This window comes from Oryctolagus cuniculus, chromosome 17 (assembly GCF_051225735.1).
Source record: "Oryctolagus cuniculus isolate XC-2025 breed Fujian yellow rabbit chromosome 17, ASM5122573v1, whole genome shotgun sequence".
In the NCBI taxonomy this organism is placed as follows: domain Eukaryota; kingdom Metazoa; phylum Chordata; class Mammalia; order Lagomorpha; family Leporidae; genus Oryctolagus; species Oryctolagus cuniculus.
In genome coordinates, this window is record NC_142883.1 from 53,910,945 (window position 1) to 53,933,997 (window position 23,053).

At 48.7% G+C, this 23,053-nt stretch overlaps 1 protein-coding gene across 1 annotated transcript in view; it reads left to right on the top strand.

Annotated features, from left to right (window-relative positions):
- CFAP52 (cilia and flagella associated protein 52) overlaps positions 1-23,053 on the top strand; it is a 59,445-nt gene that overhangs the window by 31,993 nt on the left and 4,399 nt on the right. Inside the window, exons 8-12 of the mRNA XM_002718974.6 lie at positions 3,822-3,922; positions 6,530-6,700; positions 16,330-16,478; positions 19,648-19,793; positions 22,561-22,712. Of these exons, the coding sequence (XP_002719020.4) occupies positions 3,822-3,922; positions 6,530-6,700; positions 16,330-16,478; positions 19,648-19,793; positions 22,561-22,712 (719 nt within the window). The remainder of the gene's footprint in view (positions 1-3,821; positions 3,923-6,529; positions 6,701-16,329; positions 16,479-19,647; positions 19,794-22,560; positions 22,713-23,053) is intronic.

Consider the following 23,053-nt stretch of genomic DNA (forward strand, 5'->3'; position numbering starts at 1 on the left):
CTGCAATGACCGGAGCTGCGCCCATCCAAACCCAGGAGCCAGGAGCTTCTTCCGGTCTCCCATGTGGGTGCAGGGGCCCGAGCACTTGGGCCATCTTCCACTGCTTTCCCAGGCCATAGCAGAGAGCTGGATCAAAAGTGGAACAGCCGGGACTTGAACTGGTGCCCATATGGGATGCCAACGCTTTAGGCCAGGACGTAACCTGCTGCTCCACACCACCGTCCCTGACACTAACCAGTTTTGAGACTTCCCAAAAAGCTACAGAAATCAAGGCAGTGTGGTGTCGGTGAAAGCAGAGACAGATAAATCTATGGAATATAATAGAAATCGGCCCGAATAAATAATGTCAGCTGATCTTTAATAGAGGAGCAAAGGCAAAACAGTGGAGAAGAGATAGGCTTTCAATAAATAGTGCTAGAGGGGCCGGTGGGAGCTCTAGTGTAGTACTTTAACCCTCCACCTGTGGTGCCAGCATCCCATATGGGCACCTGTTCTAGTCCTGGCTGCTCCTCTTCCAATCCAGTTCTCTGCTATGGCCTGGGAAAGCAGTGGAAGATGGCCCAAGTGCTTGGGCCCCTGCATCCACATGGGAGACCCGGAAAAAGCTCCTGGCTCCCGGCTTCAGATCAACCCAGCTCCGACCATTGCTGCCATTCGGGGAGCGAACCAGTGGATGAAAGACCTTTTCTCTCTGTCTCTCCCTCTCTCTGTAACTCTGCCTCTCAAGTAAATAAATAAATCTTTCTAAAAAAATAAATAAGTAAATGGTGCTGGAACCAGTGCACACCCACATGCCAACAACCACCACGAAGACTGCAGACACATTCTTTATACCTTCCACAAAAAAATGAACTCGAAATGGATCACGGCCCTAACTGTAAACCGTAAAGCTCCTAACATAAGAGAATATCCAGATGACCTTCGGTTGGATGATGGCTTTTTAGATACCACACCAAAGGCGCAGTCCATGCAAGAATCGGTAAACCAGGCGTCATTCAGATCAAAAAATTTCAGCTATGCAAGTGACACTATGGAGAGAATGAAAAATAAAGCCACCAGGTAGGAGAAAATATTCGCAAAACACATCTAATAAGGGACTGGCATCTGAAACAACCAAAGAACTCTTTTTAAAAGATGTTTGTTTTTATTTGAAAGGCAGGTCAACAGAAAGAGAGAGAGGGAGAGAGAGAGATCTTTCATCCACTGGTTTACCCCCCACATATCCACATGAGAACCTGCATACAGAGGTCTGTGGCAGCTCTATTCATAATTGGCACAAACTGGACGTAACCAAGATGGCCCTCAGCAGGTAAAGGGATAAACTCTATTGCAGACAATGGAATGTTATTCAGTGCCAAAGTCAGCCATCAGGTCACGAAAAGGCATTGCAGAATCAAGTGAAAGCAGCCAGTCTGAAAGGGCTTCCTACCGCGCAGTTCCAAGTGGATGGCAACCTGGAAAAGGCTAAGACCAGCCTTTGCCATGGGGACAGTGAAATAGCAGGTGGAGTGCAGCGGGAAGTACCCTGCGTGATACTGTAATGGTGGATACCTATCCAACACCACAAAGAGTGAACCCTGTGTAAACCTTGGACTTGGGTGATAATCACACTTCATCGTAGGTTCATCGGTTGTAGTAAGTCTGCTGCTTTGGCAGAGGACATTACTAACTGGAGAGGCTCTGCCTGTGTTGAGGTACAGGGATTTTGGAAAAGCTTGGTGCCTTCTGGTTAATTTCACTGCAAACCTAAAACTGTTCTAAAAAACTCTATTAAGAGCAAACAACAGCTAGGACTGGGCCAGGCTGCAGCCAGGAGCCTGGAACTCCACCTGGGTCTCCTACACAGGAAGCAGTAACCTAAACACGTGAGCCGTCACCTGCTGCCTCCCAGGGTGCACATTTGCAGGAAGCTGGAATGGGGAGCAGAGCGGGGACTCAAACAGATGCACTCTGATACGGAACAGGGACATCCCAGGTGACATCTAAGCTGATACGCCGAATCCTGGCTCTTGAAGCTGCCTTTATTTGTTTATTTATTTATTTATTTATTTTTAAAGTTTTTTTTAATTTGTTTATTTGAGAGGTAGAGTTACAGACAGTGAGAGACAGAGAGAAAGGTCTTCCATCTACTCCCTAAATGGCCACAACGGCTGGAGCTGAGCCCGAAGCCAGGAGCCAGGAGCTTCTTCCAGGTCTCCCACGTGGGTGCAGGGGCCTAAGCACTTGGGCCATCTTCTACTGCTTTCCCAGGCCATTGCAGGGAGCTGTTGGAAGAGGAGCAGCCAGGACTAGAACCGGTGTTCATAGGGGATGCCGGCACTACAGGCGATGGGTTTACCTGCTATGCCACAGTGCCAGCCCCTGAATGTGCCTTTTATATCAGGCCCACTCCTGTTATAACATTAATCCACTCATGAGGCAAAGCCCGCACAACCCAGTCACCTCTTGTTAGGCCTCGCCTCCAAACACTGCTACATTTTTGGATTAAACTCCCCACTTGGTGAGCTTTATGGAACATGTTCAAACCACAGAAGTCACACACATTTTAAAATTAGAGCTGCAGTTCGGGCACCAGAAAATGGTGTCACATACTTCCTCGAACTTGCAAGACTGTTTTGAATTCTAAATATGCGTCCTCCTGTTGGTGAGACTAAGCACTACTTGCTTGATCTGAGAAAAGATGAGGGTGCTTTGAAAACGTTTTGGAAAAGTGGAGCTTAGGGATGGGCATTGTGGTGCATCGGGTTCATCCACTGCCTGTGACACCTGCAATCCCATATTGGCGTGCTGCTTTGGGCCCAGTCTGCTCTGCTTCTGACCCAACTCCCTGCTAATGTGCCTGGGAAGGCAGAGGCTGGTGGCCCAATACTTGAGCCCTTGACATCTACTTGGGAAACCTGGATGGAATTCTAGTTTCCTGGCTTCCATGTGGGCCCAGCCATGACTGGTGGACATTTGGAGAGTGAACCACATTTTTAAAAAGTGAGTTTATAAGGTGCTCTTTTTTTGGGTGTGTGTGGGGGATCTATGCATAGGGTTTTCATAATACCCATTTTCCAAGAACTTTTTGAAGACCCCTCATATAGTTACCAAGCAGTACACGTTCTTTTATGCTATCTTTGGATGTGAAATATGGTCCTTTGCATTTGTAAGAACTAAGCTCTGTTTAAAACAGTGGCACTGGGGGCCTAACACTGCTAGACCTGCACTTATGCCTTCTGTTCTCCCTGCAGTCGAGTGGATATTAAAGGGTTCCTTTTAATAGATTCAAGATACGCAGGTGGTTTTAGGAAAGAAGGATGGTGAGCAGGATCAAGAAGCTCCTTCCTGCCACATAGTTTACAGTTGGCTATTACTACTACTACTATTACTACTACTACTTGAAAAGCAGGGGTTGAAAAAGAAAAATCTTCCACTCACTGGTTGACTCCCCAAATGCCCCACAGTAGCCAGGGCGTGGCCAGGCTGAAGCTGGAACCAGGGTCTCCCACGTGGGTAGCAAGGACGCAAGTGTCTGAGCCGTCACCTGCTACCTCTGCATTAGCAGGAAGCAGGAATTAGAAGCAGAGGCAGGATTTGAAGCTGGGCACTCCAACATGGGGTACAGGTATCCCAAGTGGCATCACAACGGGTAGGCCAAGCGCCTATCCCTCGTTGGCTTTGAATCCTCTTGGCCAGGCTGCAGGTACATCATGGGTAACACCTTTGTGGACCTTCACCCGGGGAACATGACCTTGGCCGTGCACGTTGTGTCGGGTCTTGCCTTGATTCTTAATGATGAGACCATTTGGCCTTTCTCCCAACACTGCCTTTCTCCCTAGGGGGTGTCGGCCATCAGGTGCCTGAAGATGGGGGGTTTGTTGGTGGGCTCTGGAGCCGGATTGCTGATGTTCTGCAAAAGCCCAAGCTACAAGCCCATCAAGTAAGTGCTGGGTGAGCCCCAGAGTCCAGGTGGGTGCAGACCCTCAGGAGGGAGGTCTGCTTAGAGTCAACAAGCAGATGACTTTGGCAGTGTGGTATTTGCTAAAAGAATTTCATCTTGGGGTTCAGATGAGCAGCTGGACTCACGGTAGAGGGTGGGATGTATTTGCCAACGTAAAGGGCAATGCCTATGTTGAATCAAACCAAAGTATCCAGGATTCCCCCGACAGACACCGCCCTGTTCATAAACCTGCTTTTGTTTGGCTAACATACTGAGAGATGATAAACAAAATATGATGTCATAAACTTACCCAGCAGTTACCTTCAAACTTTAAACTTTCAGAACTGATTTGCTCAATGGATTTATTATGCAACGGGTGCAAAGCACTGAGCTGGCGGTGTAGTCAAAAACAAATTTTATGGCCGGCGCCGTGGCTCACTAGGCTAATCCTCCGCCTTGCGGTGCCGGCACACCGGGTTCTAGTCCCGGTCGGGGTGCCGGATTCTGTCCCGGTTGCCCCTCTTCCAGGCCAGCTCTCTGCTGTGGCCAGAGAGTGCAGTGGAGGATGGCCCAAGTGCTCGGGCCCTGCACCCCATGGGAGACCAGGATAAGTACCTGGCTCCTGCCTTCGGATCAACGTGGTGCGCCAGCCGTGGCGGCCATTGGAGGGTGAACCAACAGCAAAGGAAGACCTTTGTCTCTCTCTCTCACTGTCCAATCTGCCTGTCAAAAAAAAAAAAAAAGTTTTAAGGGGTGGGTGTTCGTCGTGGCTATTAAGTTGCTGCTCCATCCTCTGTCAGAGTGCCTGATTCCAGTCCTGGCTACTCCACTTCTGATCCAGCTTCCTTCTGATGTGCACCCTAAGAGGCAGCAGATGATAGCGCCAGTCTTTGGGTCCCTGCCACCCACGTGGGAGACCCAGATTGAGTCCCAGCTCCTGGCCTCCCAACCGCTGGGCCAAATGCTTGCTCCCTGTACCTACAGCATTCTGTGTTCTGATTTTTATTTAGTGCAGCATTATAAACATTCTCAACATTATTGCATAGTTGTTTTGTTTTGTTTTTTTTTTTGTTTGTTTTTTGACAGGCAGAGTGGACAGTGAGAGAGAGAGACAGAGAGAAAGGTCTTCCTTTTGCTGTTGGTTCACCCTCCAATGGCTGCCGCGGCCGGCGCACCGCGCTGATCTGAAGGCAGGAGCCAGGTGCTTCTCCTGGTCTCCCATGGGGTGCAGGGCCCAAGCACTTGGGCCATCATCCACTGCACTCCCTGGCCACAGCAGAGAGCTGACCTGGAAGAGGGGCAACCGGGACAGAATCTGGCTCCCTGACCTGGACTAGAACCCAGTGTGCCAGTGCCGCAGGAGGATTAGCCTAGTGAGCCGCGGCACCGGCTGCATCGTTTTTTATTATTGTGGTAAGCTATACATGCACAATACCATTTTAGCGTCAAGGCAAGTGTTCTAAGACGTTGAACCACCATTATCCATTCCATTCAATGCTTCCAACTTTTCACTCTTTTTATTTTGTCTAATTTTTTTACGATTTATTTGAAAGATAGAGTTAGACAGTGAGAGAGAGAGACAGAGAGAAAGGTCTTCCTTTCGTTGGTTCACTCCCCAAATGGCCGCCACGACCGGAGCTATGCCAATCTGAAGCCAGGAGCCAGCTGCTTCCTCCTGGTCCCCGACACAGGTGCAGGCACCCAAGCACTTGGGCCATCCTCCACTGCCTTCCGGGGCCACAGCAGAGAGCTGGACTGGAAGAGGAGCAGCCAGGACTAGAACCTGGTGTCCATATGGGATGCTGGTGCCACAGGCAGAGGATTAACCAAGTGAGCCACAGCGCTGGCCCCTATTTCGTTTAATTTTATTTTTTAAAGATTTATTTATTTATTTGAAAGGCAGTTACAGATTGAGAGGGAGGGACAGAGAGAGATTGTCCTTCCGCTGGTTCACTCCCCAGATGGCCACAATGGGCATCACTGGGCCGTGCGGAACCCAGGAGCCAGGAGCTTCTTCCGCGTCTCCCATGTGGGTGCAGGGGCCCAAGCACTTGGGCCATCTTCTGCTGCTTTCCCAGGCCACAGCAGAGAGCTGGATCAGAAGTGGAACAGCCAGGGTGTGAACCAGCACCTATACAGTCTGCTGGCACTGCAAGCTGAAGCTTTACCTGCTATGCCACACACCGGCCCCCTTTTCACGCTTTTAAACAAGGTTATAATAGCATCCTTTGACATAAAGATTTTTCTCTCCTTCAGATTTTAGCATTATCTCCCAGAAATGGAGTTAATAAAGGGTTTAGATGCTATGGGCATTTGTATCCTCATGCCTGCTCAGACCAGCCCCTCTCTGAACAACAACCCATTTCAGACTGTGTCTCACTGATGAACCATCCCTGGCTGTTGGAACCCACACCGAGCTCTCCCTTTGCTGACCGTGGGCAGGAAGCACAGGGAGTGACTCGCGCCTCTCCACCTGTGTGCCTTCCTCGAGGGCACACATCACACGCCCGATCCACCTCCTCTGTGATGTGCCAGATGGTTCCTGTACTTGTCGGTTGAGTGAATCCACCTTACCTTTTTTTTTCTTCTTCTTCCTTCTCCTTAAAGGAAAATTCAGCTACAAGGTGGCGTCACCTCTATCACACTTCGAGGCGAAGGACACCAGTTTTTTGTTGGAACAGAACAATCACACATTTACCGTGTCAGCTTCACAGATTTCAAAGAGACTCTGATCACAACGTGTCACTTTGAAGCTGTCCAGGACATTGTCTTCCCATTGTAAGTAGAAGAAGAAAATCACAAGGTAGAGATTGGAGGCAGGGTGCCTGGGAATTGAAGTTCATGATTTCTCTCTTCTTAAATGTTCCCAACGTCGTGAATTATCGTAACAGACTTTCTAAGGTGACTCTTCTAATAAACCCAGCACGGGAAGGTACATACTTTGCAGGATTTTTCTGTGTTTCTAATGGCATCTGGAAAAGCTAAATAGTCCCTTTTTATTTTTTATTATATTTAAAAATATTTATGTATTTATTTGAAAGACAGAGTTACAGAGAGAGCGCTCTTCCATCAGCTGGTTGACTCCCCAAATGGCTGCAGTGGCCAGAGCTGAGCCAACCAGGTGCTAGGAGCTTCCTCCAGGTCTCCCACATGGCTGCAGGGGCCTAAGCACTTGGGCCTTTTTTTTGCTGCTTTCCCTGGGGCGCATTAGCAGGAAGTGGCACAGCCAGGTCTCGAACTAGCACCCATATGGGGAGTGCTTGCACTGCAGGTGCCAGCTTTACCCCCTAAGCCATGGCGCTGGCCACAATAGTCCCTTTTTAAAAAAAATATCTTTCCAGTCCTTGATTCCAGTCTAGATTTTGCCGATTATGGTGGTGGGCACAAAGACTTCTGGAGCTCATGGATGTAGTATTTCTTAGTAAATCCCACCTAAAAGAAGCAAAACAAATAACCATCATCAGCTTATTTTAAAAAATATATATACTTACCTATTTATTTATTTGAGAGACAGAGGGAGAGACAGAGAGACAGACAGGGAAAGAGAGATGTCACCCATTCACTGATCCACTCCTCACATGTGGATTTTCCCATTCCGGACAATTTCTCTAAATTGGATCATACAGTACATGACGTTGTATGCCTGGCTTCTTTCACTTAGCATCTTTCTGAGAGTAATGTGTGTAGTAGCAGGTGTCAGTACTTCATCCCTTGTTGTTGCTGAACAAGCTCCATTGAATGGATATACCCTGTTTTTTATCTGTTCCCAGTATTTGGGTTGTTTCCACATTTTGGCTTTTATGACTCAAATTGAACAATTTTTATTTTCCTAGGAATGCATCCATTCCATCCAGGTTTTCAAATTTGTTTGCATATTTTTATATAGAAGATGAATTGTTTTTGAGATTTATTTATTTGAAAGTTGGAGTCACACAGAGAGGGAGAGACAGAGAGAAGTGAACCGCTGGTTCACTTCCCAGAAGGCCACAATGGCTGGGGCTGGGCCAGGCCAGGAAAGCAGGGGCCCTGCTGCCTTTCCCAGACCATTAGCAGGGAGCTGATTGGAAGGAGAGCAGCCAGGACACAAACCAGAGCCCGTACGGGATGTCGGCGTCATAGGTGGCAGGTTTACCCCGTGCACCACAATGCTGGCTCCTAATCTATAATTTCTGAGAATAGTGTACTAATGTAGATTTGTTTAATTCTTCTTGCTGTTCCAACAGCCTTTCCTTTATTTCAGAAGGAAAGTCTGGAGGCAAGTTCTGTGGTACAGCTGGTAAAGCGACTGCTGCGGGCCAGCGCCGCGGCTCACTTGGCTAATCCTCCGCCTGCAGCGCCGGTACCCCGGGTTCTAGTCCCATTTGGGGCACCGGATTCTGTCCTGGTTGCTCCTCTTCTAGTCCAGCTCTCTGCTGTGGCCCAGGAATGCAGTGGAGGATGGCCCAACTGCTTGGGCCCTGCACCCCATGGGAGACCAGGAGGAAGCACCTGGCTCCTGGCTTCAGATCGGCACAGCACACCAGCCATAGTGGCCATTTGGGGGGTGGACCAATGGGGGGAAGACCTTTCTCTCTGTCTCTCTTTCTCACTGTCTAACTCTGCCTGTCAAAAAAAAAAAAAAAAGCCACTGCTGTTACAGCCATCTGGGGAGTGAGCCAGTGGATGGAAGATCTCTCTGTCCCTCCCTCTTTCTCTCTGTAACTCTGCCTTTCAAAAAAAAATGAAATCTTTATATATAAAAAGGGAAGTATGTTAAGGTTCACATATGTAAGTATTCATAATCATTTTATTTTCCTTATTTATTATGCCTTCTTGCAAAATTAATCTTTTTGGCATTATTTTTGTCTGCTATTAATATTACCACCTCTACATCCTTTTTAAAGTAGTATTTACCTAATGTAAGTACATGTCTGTAATGCGATGAGTGAATTCATTGCAAAACCTAAAATTAAGGGGTCAGTGTTGGGACATGGCAGGTTAGGCTGCTACTTGTAATGCCAGCATCCCATATTGGAGCGCCATTTAGAGTCCTGGCTGCTCCTCTTCTGAACAAGCTCCCTGCTAATGTGCCTGGGGAAGCAGCAGCAGATGGGCCAAGTATTCAGACCCCGGGCACCCCCATTGGAGACACAGATGAAGTTCCCAGCTCCTGGCCCAGACTCAACCATTGTGGCCATTTGGGGGAGTGCACCAGCAGGTAGAAGATCTCTTTCTCTCTGTCTTTCTCTCTGTGTGTCTCTTCCTGTATGTCACTCTGCCTTTCAAATAAATAGATAAATATTTTTCTTTAAAAAAAACACCCCAAATTCTGTAAATCATCTAGTAAAAAGAACAGAGCCACAGGGAAAACAGGGTTAGGCTAGGATTTCTTCACCTTAGCACTGCTGACGTTCTGAGTCAGAGCTGGAGGGGCAGTTCTGTTCATTACAGGGTGTTTAGCCACAAGCCCATAGCAACTCCTTCCCTAGATTGTCACCAAACATTGCCAGACTTTCCCTGATGGCAAAATTAACCTCTGAATGAGGCCAGACCATGTAAAACCTATGCAACTATGTGACCAGAGCCCTGACAAAACCAAGAAGAATTTTATAAGATGTTAAAAACAGTTAAAAGGGGATTGTTAAATCCCTAAAAAAAAAAAAAACTCCCACAGTAAATCCAAGACTTTACCTTTAGAAAAGAATTCAGGTAGAGATTGGTGTTGTGATGCAGTGGGTTAAGCCACTGCTCAGGATGCCTTTGCATGCAGTTTGAGTTCCGGTTGCTCCACTTCCGTTCAGCTTCCCTGCTAATGCTCCTAGGAAAGCAACAGACGACGGCTTAAGTACTTGAGCCCCTGCCACCCACCCACATGGGAGACTCTGATGGAGCTCCTGGGCCCCTGGCTTCTGGCTTTGGCCTGGCCCAATCCCGGCCATTGCAATCATTTTAGGGAGTGAGCCAACTGATGGAAGGTCTCTCCCTCTCTGTGTCTCTCCTTCTCTCTTCCTGTCACTCTACCTTTCAAAAAAAGTAAATACATAGACACATCTTTTTTTTTTTTTTTTTTAATTTAGAATGCAGGTAGTTTTCTGAAAGCAGACTTGGAAGGCTGGAGGCTGCTGCAGTGTGGAGGTGAATGGCGCTGAGAGAGGAGTGTGTGAGCGTCCACATTCTTCTCATGCTGACTGTGCTTGTTTTCAGCTGCTGTTACTGTACACCCCAAAGCATTACTACACCGAGAAGAAAACCATGCACCACCATGAACCCCCGACACTTGTGCAATATTCCCCCATAACGTGCCTGTTTACCAGTTGCCCATGAACTAATACACATTGCAGGAGCGTGCATTGTAACAAAAGAAACTGTTTGCCTTTTTCCAACTGTTTATTCTTGTTTAGTTTTAGGTAAGTCTCAGTCTTTTTTCCCTCTGCTTTAAGAAAACCATTGGAAAGACAGAGACAGAGAGAGCGCTTCCGTGCACTGGTTCACTTCCCAAATGCCTGCATCAGCTGGGCCGGGCCAAAGTCCAAAGCTGGGAGCCAGGAACTCAATCCAGGTCTCCCCTGTGGGCGGCAGGACCCAGCTACTTAAGCCATCTCTGTTGCCTCCAAGGGCCTGCGTCGGCAGGAAGCTGGAGTGAGGAGCCAGAGCTGGGTGTTGAACCCGTGCACTCTCACAGGGGACAGGGGTATCTGTACTGGCATCTTAACTGCTGGCAGAAATGCATGTCCCTACTCTCTTTTTTGTTCATACATCAGTCCTGTTAGTGGGCTTAGCCGTTGTTTGCTTGCTTCCTGCAAAGACAGTCTTTGTATATAAAATTTGATGCTTTCTTATCTGAAAATATCTTGATTTTACCCTCTTGAATACCCACTTGAATAAGTGGTGAAGTATAAAAAGAATGTTGATAAAGTTTGTACAGAGGTAGAACATACCTACAGAAAGTGCATATAACATTAAGTACCTCAATCACTTACCACAGCTAACTGAAAAATCTTCAGAAATTTCAAGGAAAATATGTATTATGAAAAAATATGCACAACTTAAAAAAATTTTACACAGAAATAAAATTCTCTGAGTTCTACTTTCCCATGAATTTGAAGAAAATTACTATGTTTGATTTCTAGCCCCTTGGATTAGTGTTATCTGCTTTTGAATTATATGTAAATGCTATCATTTTTTTCTCTATAGAAGATTTTAATGTTGTTAGTATCATAAAGATCTTCTGATCCTTACTATTTTTGTAAAGATTTATTTATTTATGTGAAAATCAGAGTTATAGAGAGAAGGAGAGGTCTTCCATCTGCTGGTTCACTTCCCAGAAAGCTGCAACAGCAGGGGCTGGGCCAGGCTGAAGCCAGGAGCCAGGAGCTTCCTTGGGTCTCCTTGTGGGTGCAGGAGCCTGGGGGCCGGAGCCATCTTCCTTTGCTTTCAGGTGTTGTAGGCAGCGGCTTTACCCACCACACCACAACACTGGCCCAAAGAATATTTTTTAATGTGTTCTGTGCCTAGGATTCAGTCATCTTTTGGGATCTATACACCAATTTTTCTGGTTTCTTTTTTTTCAAGGTATCATCTCTGTTTAATCTCCCTTCGAGTCAATGGATTCATTTGCCATCTCCAATCTGTTGTTGAGCCCATCCAGTAAAATTATTTGTTACTATACTTTTCACTTAAACAATATATATATAATTGTAATGTTATATATACATGATTTCTAGTTTTCTGTTGAGATGACCTATCTATTCATTTATTGATATCATAGTTTCCTTTAATATTTTGAATGATTTATTTTATTTTATGTATTTGAAAAGGGTGAGAGAGATACAGAGAGAGACAGAGTGACAGAGAGATATCTCCCATTGGCTGGCTTACTATCCGAATACCTCCAACAGCTGAGGCTGGGCCATGCTGATGCCGGCAGCTGGGAACTCAGCCCAGGTCTCCCACATGGGTTGCAGTGACTCAATTGCTTGAAGCATCACCTGCTGTCCCCCCTCCCCCCCTCGCGCCCCGCAAAGTGTGCATGAGCAGGAAGTGGAATTGGGAGTGGAGCTGAAACTCAAACCCACATACTCTGATACGGGATGCAAGTAGCCCAAGCAGGGTCTTAAACACTATGCCAAATGCTTGCCCCCAATATATTTTAAATAGCTGCTGTGAGTCTTTGCTAATCTGATACCTGAGTCTGTTTGGGGTCTATTTTTTTAGGCTGCCTTTTTCCTGAGTCACATTTTTTTTTTCTGTCTCACAATTTTTTTTTTCATTTTGGTGAAAACTTGGTATTGTGCATAATGCATTGTAGCAACTCTGTTCTCTGAGGATTGTTCTTATGCACTGCAAATTTTGTCTTCCCTTATAGGATGCATCAGATGATATTTCCATTGCTTCCCACTGCTGCTTTTTTTAGCCTGGCCCTGGGTTTTCATGTGAGCCTGCATTATTTGGCAGTCACTCAAGGGTCTGTGCAGAAACGAAGCTAAAATTTCCTTGCTTCTAGTGATGTGTGAGTCACCAGAAAATATACACATATATAAAAATATGCATCTGAAAAAAATATATGTATATTTCTGTATCCACATCTACCCAGCTACCTATGGATATTTATTATTACTGTTCTTAGATTATTTATTTATTTATTTGAAAAGCAGAATGGCAGAGAGAGACAGACAGATCTTCTATCCACTGGTTCACTCCCCAGATGCCCACAACAACCAGGGCTGGGCCAAGCCAGTCAGGAGCCAGGAACTCTATCCCAGTCTCTCACATAGGTAATAGGGTTCCAAGAACTTGGGCAATCATCTGCTACCTTCCCAGGTGCACTAGCAGGAAGGCGGGTGAGAAGCAGAGCAGCCAGGGTTTGAACTGGCCCTCCAATACGGAAGTCCAGTATCACAAGTAGCAGCTTAACCCAGTGTACCCTGATGCCAGTCCATGGATCTTCATTTCTTAAGAAGAGTTTTCACGTGTTTTAAAGAAATAGTGTTTGTTTATTTTTATTATTAAAACTTGAAAGGCACAGAGACAGAAAGAGATATTTCCATTTATTGGTTCACTCCCAAATGCCTGCAATAGCCAGGCCTGGGTCAACCTGAAGCCAGGAGCCTGGATATCAATGCAGGTCTCACGTGAGTGCCAGGGACCTAAGTACTTGGGCCATCACCCATTGTCTCCCAGAGTGCGCATTAGCAGGAACCCTGACAGAGAGTGGAGGCTGGACTCACGCCCAGGCCTTCTGATGTGGAATATGCAGGCATCCCTAGCAACAGCTTAGCCATTGTGCCAAACCCCACCCCTGTGGATCTTTGTTGTATCGGATTTTAGATGGGGCGGAGGGATGGGGGCCGGTGCATCAACAGGACCCAATCCGTCTGGTTCTCTCTGGAACTTAAAGACACTGAGACCATAACCTAAGGACAGCCTGACACTTAAACTGCTTCCTTTTGGACTGATAACGTTTGAGTGCCGAGGGGTGGCGCTGCCCGTCCTGGACGGGGCGTTCGGAAGGTGCTCTGCAGGCTCTGGTTTCCCGATGCCTGATTTCCAGGAGCTGTCACTTCTCCCCTGTAAGAGCTCACTTTCCCCGAAGGAGAGCTCATTCGCCGGGGGGCAGTGTTTTATGTAACACCTCTCTTGTCTGAAAGAAATGTTCATATTCCAACGTTGGCTGCAGGTGGTCTCTGCCGACCAGCACTGTTTGACAAGGAGCTCCGGCACTTGATCTGTCTAAATAACTGCTCGTCCTGCTCCTAATCATTCTAAGCCTCGGCCCCAAAGCTACATATAAAAAGGATTTTTTTTTTTTTTTTTTTTTTTTGCTATTAGTGCATCTTAGAGAGACTCGTTTTGAAATGTTTATGATGAAATGTAGGAATTGCTAGAGAACTACTTAGAAATAAAGGTCAGCTTTCATTTCCATAGAGACTAACTAGAAGTGTATCCCTATAAACCAGATGGTCTTTACTATACCCCACTATTATGCCTTTTGTCATATCCAAGTTAGAATAACATGTAGTTTTTTGACATATGGGTAATTTACATTCTGTTTACAAGTTGTCTTTTTTTTTGCTTTCTTTCTTTCTTTTTATTTTTTGAGCCTGTTAGTCCAATTGCTCTGGGATAATTTTCCTTGTTGAAAATCTCCTATATTTGAGGCTGGTGTTGGGGTAGTGTGTAAAGCCTCCACCTGTGATGCTGGCATCCCACATGGGCTCCAGTTCTGGACCCAGCTGCTCCACTTCTGATCCAGCTCCCCGCTAATGGCCTAGGAAAAGCAGCAGAGGATGTTCCAAGTGCTTGGGCCCCAGCACCCACGTGGGAGACCCAGAAGAAGCTGTAGACTCCTGGCTTCAGCCTGGCTCAGCCCCGACCATTGTAGCCATCTGGGGAGTGAACAAGCAGATGGAAGATCTCTATCTCTCTCCTTCTCTCACCCTCCCTCCCTCCTTCTGTAACTCTGCCTTTCAAATAAATAATAAATAAATATTTTAATCTATTTTCTTTTTTCTTAAGATTTATTTATTTGTTTGTTTGAAAGGCAGAGTAACACAGAGAGGGAGCTCTTCCATGCACTGGTTCACTCCCCAAATGGCCACAACAGCCAAAGTCAGGAGCCTGGAACTCCACCCACTCCACATGGGTGGCAGGGTCTCAAGTACTTGGACCAGCTTCTCCTGCCCTCCTAGACGTGTTAGCAGGAGCTGTATAGGGAATGGAGCAGCCAGGAGTAGAACTGGCACCCCTATGGGATGCTGGCACCGCAGGCGGTGACTTAACCCATTGCACCACAATGCCAGCCCCTAAAATCTCCTACTTTCTCATAGCTAAGCAAAAAAGTGTTTGGGGGGGTCTCTGAAATCGTGAATTCTATCACTATTGCCATTGTCTGAAGTTTTAATAAGATTGACTGTTGGAAAGAGTTCGTTTGTTCTCTCTTAATGTGAGTATTCTATAGATGTATTTATCTTAGGAGATGTCACTTAACAGGTGTATACTGAGCTGCAAGCTCATCAAGGTATAACCGTTAAATATGCACAGCTTTTCTGTGTCAATCATACTTCAATAAAGTGATTTTCTTAAAAATAAATATTATTTATTATCTACCAGTCTATGAAGACTTTGAGAGACTTTAAACAATATATATATATATATATTTTTTTTTTTTTTTGACAGGCAGAGTGGACAGTGAGAGAGAGAGACAGAGAGAAAGGTCTTCCTTTGACGTTGGTTCACCCTCCAATGGCTGCCGCAGCCAGCGCGCTGCAGCCGGCGCACCACACTGATCCGATGGCAGGAGCCAGGTACTTCTCCTGGTCTCCCATGGGGTGCAGGGCCCAAGCACTTGGGCCATCCTCCACTGCACTCCCTGGCCACAGCAGAGAGCTGGCCTGGAAGAGGGGCAACCGGGACAGAATCCGGCGCTTCGACCAGGACTAGAACCCGGTGTGCCGGCGCCGCAAGGCGGAGGATTAGCCTAGTGAGCCGCGGCGCCGGCCTAAACAGTATATTTTATTTATTTGAAAGGCGGAGTGACACAAAGAGGGAGAGACAGAGAGAAAGAGATCTTCTATCCACTGGTTCACTCCCCAAATGGCTGCAATGGCTAGGGCTGGGCCAGGCCAAAGCCAGGAGCCAGGAACTTCATCCAGGTCTCCCACATAAGTGGCAGGGACCCAAGTACTCGGGCCACCTTCTGCTGCTTTTCCAGTTGCAGGGAGCTGGATCCTAAAGAATACAGCAGAGACTAGAACTTGAGCTCCAAATTGGGATGCTAGAATCCTAAGCTGAGGCTTAGCCTGCTGCGTGACAGGTCAGCCCCTGAGAAACTTTTGCATTGAATTTTTCTTTGTTAGCAGCTGTGTCCCAACCCTTCCTAAAGGGAAAACACCACAAAAGACTCCGTGCAGGGGCTGGCACTCTGGTGTAGTAGGTTAAGCTTTCTCCTGCAGCACCAACATCCCATATGGGTGTCGGTTCAAATCCCGGCTGCTCCACGTCTGATCCAACTCCCTGCTAATGTGCCTGGGAAAGCAGCAGAGGACAACCGAAATCCTTGGGCCCCTGCACCCACTTTGGAGACCTGGAAAAAGCTCCTGGCTCCTGGCTTCAGATCAGCCCAGCCCTGGCTGTTGCGGCCACTTGGGGAGTGAACCAGCGAATGGAAGACCTCTCTCTCTCTTTCTGTAACTTCATCTCTCAAATAAATAAATAAATCTTTAATAAAAAAAAAAAAAAGACTTTCCATAGGTGATTTGAGAGCGTTAAACAACCTTTCCACACAAGAAACGTCTAAGGTCGCCAAGGCTATGGGAGAATCACTCGCTAGAAGGCATCTCATCCTCTGTCCTCTGTCCTTGGTGTCATCCAAGCAACACGGCGCCTGTCTCACAGCGACATCTCTTGTCCTCCCCACGGCTCCTCCGCAGCGGCACCTCTGAGCTCTTTGCCACCTGTGCTAAGAAAGACATCCGGGTGTGGCACACGCTGTCCAACAGGGAGCTGCTGCGGATCACCGTGCCCAACATGACCTGCCATGGCATCGAGTTCATGAGAGACGGCAAGAGCCTCATTTCAGGTAACAGCTACGTCTCAGCAGCTGCCCGGGGCTCTGGCTCTGCTTGTGACCTGGTCATTCTCTCCCTACGGCCGCCTCTCCAGGCGGCTAACCTGGGACAGCCTCCCGCGGTCCCCCTCTCTGCTGCTTCTACTCCTGCCTCTCTTGGGAGTTCCTCCTCCATTTCTGGGGCTTGTTCCGAGCGAGGAGGAATCAAACAGTAGCTTCTCCCCTCTCTCTGAATGCTGCATGTGGCATTGTATCTTTCTCTCCAGTCGGGAAACTTAGTGGTTCAGTTTGGAGATGGATTTGAGGCCGAGTGCAGGGCTCTTGTATCAGAACCCTTTTCGCTGTGTGAGAGAGGAACACACCAGGGCATTCCGCCTCTAAATATTTCAGTACACATCTCTAAAAATGTTTTCCTTCAAGACAACACTTTTCTTACTGTCATCTTTTATCTAATCCATACACAGATTTCCCCAGGGGTTACCCTCAGCGGGAAGCCACATGGGCCTGCAGGTGCAGCTGTCAGAATGGGGCCGTCAGGTACCCCCCACCTCATCCCTTCCTTCCTTGGCTCTGTTTTCTTCCTGTTGAGTACCCCCCGCCCCACCCTGGGCTTGTGTTCTTCACGCAGTGGCCACCAGGGGCTCTTGGCTGACCTTATACCTAACGCTAACAGAACTTCAGCTCATAAATCTTGGAGTCGTCATCACCTCCACTTCTCCTCTCGCATCCACATCCACAGCCCCGAAGGCCCTCATTGCAAAGTCTGTGGCTCCGTCACTTCTCGCCATCCCCACGTCTCCTGGGCAGCGCTGGTAGCTCCCTGCCAGGTGTCTTCTTGCCCATCACTCCTCTCTCCCAGTCTGGTTTTTTTTTTTTTTCTTTTTTGACAGGCAGAGTGGATAGTGAGAGAGAGGGAGACAAAGAGAAAGGTCTTCCTTTTGCCATTGGTTTACCCTCCAATGGCCACCGCGGCCAGTGCGTTGTGGCCGGCGCACCGCGCTGATCCGAAGGCAGGAGCCAGGTACTTATCCTGGTCTCCTATGCGGGTGCAGGGCCCAAGCACCTGGGCCATCCTCCACTGCACTCCCTGGCCACAGCAGAGAGCTGGCCTGGAAGAGGGGCAACTGGGACAGAATCTGGCGCCCCAACCGGGACTAGAACCCGGTGTGCCGGCGCCGCAAGGCGGAGGATCAGCCTAGTGAGCCGCGGCGCCGGCCTCAGTCTGTTTTCAACACAGAAGCCAGAAATCTGTTTTAAGACCTAAGTCATCTCTAGGGAAGACAGAATCTCAGCAGCCACCTGCAAGATCCCACTTCCGTCCTCTTACCTGTCACTCTTACTACTCGCCTCTTGCTGCACCTCCCACACACTGGACGTAAGGCTTTTGCTCCAGTTTTTCCATCTGCCCAGACCGTTCTTCCCCCAGATTGTCCCATGCCTCGCTCGCTCCTCCTCCCACTTCCGCCAGTCTTTTCTGAAAAAGGGCTCTGCCTTGAGTATCCTCCTTGAACCTGCTGAGTCTCCGAGGTGAGAAGGTGCCAGCCGTGCAGAGATGCGGGCAGAAAGCGTTCCAGGCAGTGGGAAATCGCCTGGTGCGATGAGGCAGAGCAAGAGGGCCAGCGAGTGAGTCTGGGCCTCAGTGGGTAAGGCTGGGTGAGGGATCAGGTGTCAGCGATCGGTATGGGCAGACACTGGTTACTGAGCAGCATGAGGGAGTTTGGATTTTAATTCTCAGTGCAGCAGGGAAAACTTTCGGACGTTCTTGATTGGGAAGGTGATATGGGTTTAAAGAGTTCACTGTGACCCCTGGGAAGAAAGAAAATTGTTGGTAAGCAAGAATGGAAGGCCGGGGAGGAGCTGTTAGAATCATTCTGGAGGCCAGCGCTGTGGCACAGTAGGTTAATCCTCTGCCTGCAGTGCCAGCACCCCATATGGGCACAGGTTCTGGTCCCAGCTGCTCCACTTCCGATCCAGTTCTTTGCTGTGGCCTGGGAAAGCAGTGGAAGATGGCCCAAGTGCTTTGGCCCCTGCACCTGCATGGGAGACCCGGAGGAAGCTCCTGGCTTTGGATCAGCCCAGCCCCAGCCTCTGCAGCCATTTGGGGAGTGAACCAGCAGGGGAAGACCTTGCTCTCTGTCTCTCCTTCTCTCTGTCTGTAACTCTACCTCTCAGATAAATAAGATCTTAAAAAAAAAGAATCATGCAGTACAGAGACGGTGGTGATTTGGGAGAGAGCAGTGCCTACTATTAGGGGGGTTCAGAGGTGTCCATATTTTGGATGTTTTCTTTCTCTCTCTCTCTCGCTTGCATTCTCTCTCTTTTAAAAAATATCTATTTTGAAAGAGTTACAGAGAGAGAGAGCACGCTTCCCTCCACTGGTTCACTTCCCAAAAGGCTGCAGCAGCACTGTTTAAGCCTAGATGAAGCCAGGAACCAGGAACTCCATCTGGGCCTCCCACACGGGTGGCAGGAGCCCAAGCACCTGGTCCGTCCTCCACTGCTTTCCCAGGTGCATTAGCAGGGAGCTGACTCGGAAGTAGAGCAGCCGGGACTCGAACCAGCACCAATCTGGGATGCTGGTGCTGCATGTGGAGGCCCCTGGATGCTTCTTCACAGCGAAGCTGATGGGACTTGCTGCAGGACTGGGTGTTGTATTGGGTTGGGTGGATGCACTAGACAGGCATCACAGGTGACTTCGAGGATCTTGGCTTCAGCACCTGGCCAGAGGGTGGCAGCTTTTACTGAGATGGGAAAAAGATGGCAGAGCTGGGGGAAGAGGTATCAGGTTTAAAGGTGGGAGTGGGTGGGAAGCCAACAGTGATTTGGAAATGTTAAATTCTGCTTCTGAGATATGAGAACAACTGTTGGCTGAGCACGGTGCAAGTCTGGCAGCTCCTGGAGGGGTGGGAGCTGCCTCTTGTTCTCCCCCCCCCACCTCCCTTACCTGGCCTGAGACGCACCTCAGGGCGGGTGCAGCCAAGACTAACCGCTCCTTTCACTCAGCCAGGTGTGGGCGGTGTGGGGGCTCAGGGGAAAGGGGCGCGTGGTGCCTGGCAGCTGCTGGGAGCCAGCCCCATTCCTCCATCACCACTGCTACTGCTGGTCCCAACCCTCACCTGTTACTCGGGAGGGAGGGTGTGTGTACTAATGCCGCCCGCCTTTTGTTTCCCTTCCCTGCCAGCGTGGAACGATGGTAGAATCCGAGCCTTCGCCCCCGAGACGGGCCGACTGATGTACGTCATTAACAGTGCTCACAGGATCGGAGTGACGGCCATCGCCACCACCAGTGACTGTAAAAGGGTCATCAGTGGCGGTGGGGAAGGGGAGGTATTGTTCTTGAAAGCAGAATTTTATAAATAATAATAATTAATAATAATCCTTGATTTAGGCAGCTGCTCCCACGGAGGACGACTGTTTGACTTTCTAATACGTACCTGTCCTAGGAGTCAGGCAGAACCAGATGAAGATTGGATGGAGCCCCGAAATACATCATAAACTCGCATTCTCACCTTATGAATATGCATAATATGCATGCTGATTCCTCTGCGCACAGACAGGACGTCTAGGGCACAGGCAGGAACACTTCCTACATGGAATAGGGCTATGAGTCCCAGCTGGTGGTTGGTCCAAGTTTTGGCTTGCTTGTTCTTTTCCTCCGAGGACTTGGGTTGTATAAATTGTCTTTATCTTATCTTTTAAAGCAGACGCTACTTTTAGAATCAGTTCTGTAAGACACCCAGACATTTTGACCATAAATGTTTAAATATTACAGTGAACCCTTTCCTCCCATGGTTTCAAGGAGCCTAAAACACTTTGCAGTCCCACATCTATTTCAGGGTCTCGCCTCCACCACACCCCGGCTCTCTCGCCATCCCGAAGCCTTCCCTTTCTCTCCGAGGGATGTTTTCTTTTTCCTTTCTTTGCTCTGCTCCTGTAGGAAGGATTTATCGGGGAGAAGGCAGATACAACACCGTCTTGCTCGCCTTTAGAGCGATAACTCATTTCTCTTAGACCACGTCTAGGCTGTGTGTGACCTGGGACGTGTGCTGTAGCCCCTCTGCACTTCAGTCTCCAGTGTAAGGTGAACACGGCGATCCTTCCCTTACGGAGAGAGCCTACATTCCGTGGTTTGCACTAAGTGCGTGTGTGCCACTGTCAGGGCCCCTCTGCTTCCAGACCCACCCACCACATTTCCACAGCCACCGACCAGCATCTCAGCTCACTCCCTCCTTACTCTGGGGCCTCAACTTGCTGATACTACAGCACAGCGCTCTCAGACAGATAATCTACCTGAGTTTGTAGGGATTCAGTGGGACACACCTCCGCCTGTTTGGCCATCTTGCCTTCCAGGCCAGTCCGGGAGGTCATCCCTAGCCCTGCAGGGGTAAACAAAGTCATTAAGATAAAGTGCCGTTCTTATCTGATTTCCAGAGTGTCTCTTGTGAATGTTAATATTTCTTGGAAGAGGTCAAGTCCATTCCAAGTAGCCCCAGGCCACCTTTGTAGAACCTTCTGTCTCCTGTCTGGAGGTGGTGGTGGTAGTGGTGGTGGTGGTAAGGGAGATCCCTATGTCCCAGGGCTACCTGAGACCAGGAGATGAGTCCTCCCCTCTCCCCAACCCCCAAACTACACTGGGTGTTATCTTGGATTTGTCTCCTCTCTCGCTCCCCTGGCACCTTCCACCTTTGGCCTCCTGTCCTCTGTACCTGGTCTCCCTGAAAAGGCATTCCAGAAGCCAGAGCCGGAGCTGATGAGATCTGCCACGCAGTCTCCTTGCTGTTGGCCCTGCTGCACAGTTTTCACGGTCGCAGGACGCCTCCTCCAGTCATCGAGTATGAGGGCCTTTCCTTCCAAAAGCTAGCCTCCCAGGTCTTTTTGCCAGTGCTGGAGACCCTGGCTGCGGCTCAGCAGTTAGGCCGATCGGAACACAGCTGCAGCCATTTGGGGAGTGAATCAGTGAATGGGAGATCTTTCTCTCTTTCTCTGTCTCCCCGGCTTTGTAATTCTGCCTTTCGAATAAATACATCTTTTAAAAAATTATTTATTGTGTTTATTTGAGAGGCAGAAAGGAGAAAGATCTTCTACCCACTGGTTCACTCCTCATATGCCTGCAGCAGCCAGGGCTGGACCAAGCTGAAGCCAGGAGCCCACAACTTAGCTTGGGTCTCCCATATGGGAGGCGGGGACCCAACTCCTTGCGTCACCCCTGCTGACTCCCAGGGTGCACTGCAGAAGAAAGCTAGATTGGACATGGGGCTGGGACTCACACCCAGGCACTCGGATACGGAAGTGGGTGTCCCAAGCGGTGACTTCACCCCTGTGCCCAGCACCCACCCCTCACAACATCAATTTTTAGTTTAGCGTCTACTCGCCTCACTATCCTATGTTACTTGTACAGAATAGTTTTTAATATTCTTACTTTTCATAAATCTAGCATATTCATTGTAAGAAGGTGGGCTACATTACTACATTTTCTGGTGTAGTTGTGACAGGGCCTCTATCCATGAAAGAACATACAATGATAACCACATAACTTTCCTTTTCTTTGTCCTTTTTATTACAACCAGTCATTATATTGACTGCTTTGAAGTTTTGTGTATTGGTGGTGTATCGCCCATGAATTTCACTTCAGGATAATAAATAGGCATTAGAAAATATTTGGGGGAAAAAAAGCACAGGATTGGGTTCAGTAGCGTTGAGAACGATTGGTTTTTAAACTATTAAAATTGAACAGCTGATGTGAAGATTTATATATGGCTCTGGGTGCCCAAGAAATGTCCTGATGGCGCCAGAAACTTGAGCGCGAGGATCAGCAGAAATAAGTAGGCGCGTGATTTCGCTTAGTTTAGCAGCGGCCCTTGCATTACTTTGTGGCGGGTGCCTGGTGGATTTCTGAGCCTGGAGGTGGAAGCGGGTTTGGGATCTCCCAGGCTCCTGGCAACACAGCACTCTCACCCCACCCAGCCAAGAGGACAGGGAGTTAGGAAGCCAGGTCAAGTGCAGCAGAGGCGAGAAAGCTCTTGGGATCTGCTCTGACCCCTGCAGAAGTCCCAGGCTGGTGCCGGATGGAGGCGGCGTGCTCTGTGCCTTGCAGGTGAGGGTGTGGAAGATCAGCAGCCAGTCCCAGCAGCTGGAGGAGGCCCTGAAGGAGCACAAGTCCTCCGTGTCCTGCATCAGGGTGAAGAAGAACAACGAGGAGTGTGTCACCGCCAGCACCGACGGCACGTGCATCATCTGGGACCTGATGTAGGTGGTGGCGATGGGGACCCGGCATGGCCCTTGCAAAACCTGCCCGTGCCACACCAGTGTTTGGAGACTCCCCGGAGGGTGGAAACCAGACCCATCAGGGCAACAGTGAAGGGTGGTTCTCAGAAAGCCTCCACCTCCAGGGCTGCCCAGTGTTGACAGATGCTGGTGGGTGTGGTCTCCAGGCAGGATTGACTGCTAGGCGTTTCTCAGTGCCAAAGGAAGCAGACTTCTGGCCACGCACAGGAAGCGTGATTTTCCTTGCACTAATCCAATGCTGAGAGTGAGAAAAGAGTAAGGGAAACAAGCCACACAGGCAGCTCCTCTTATCTTCCACCCAG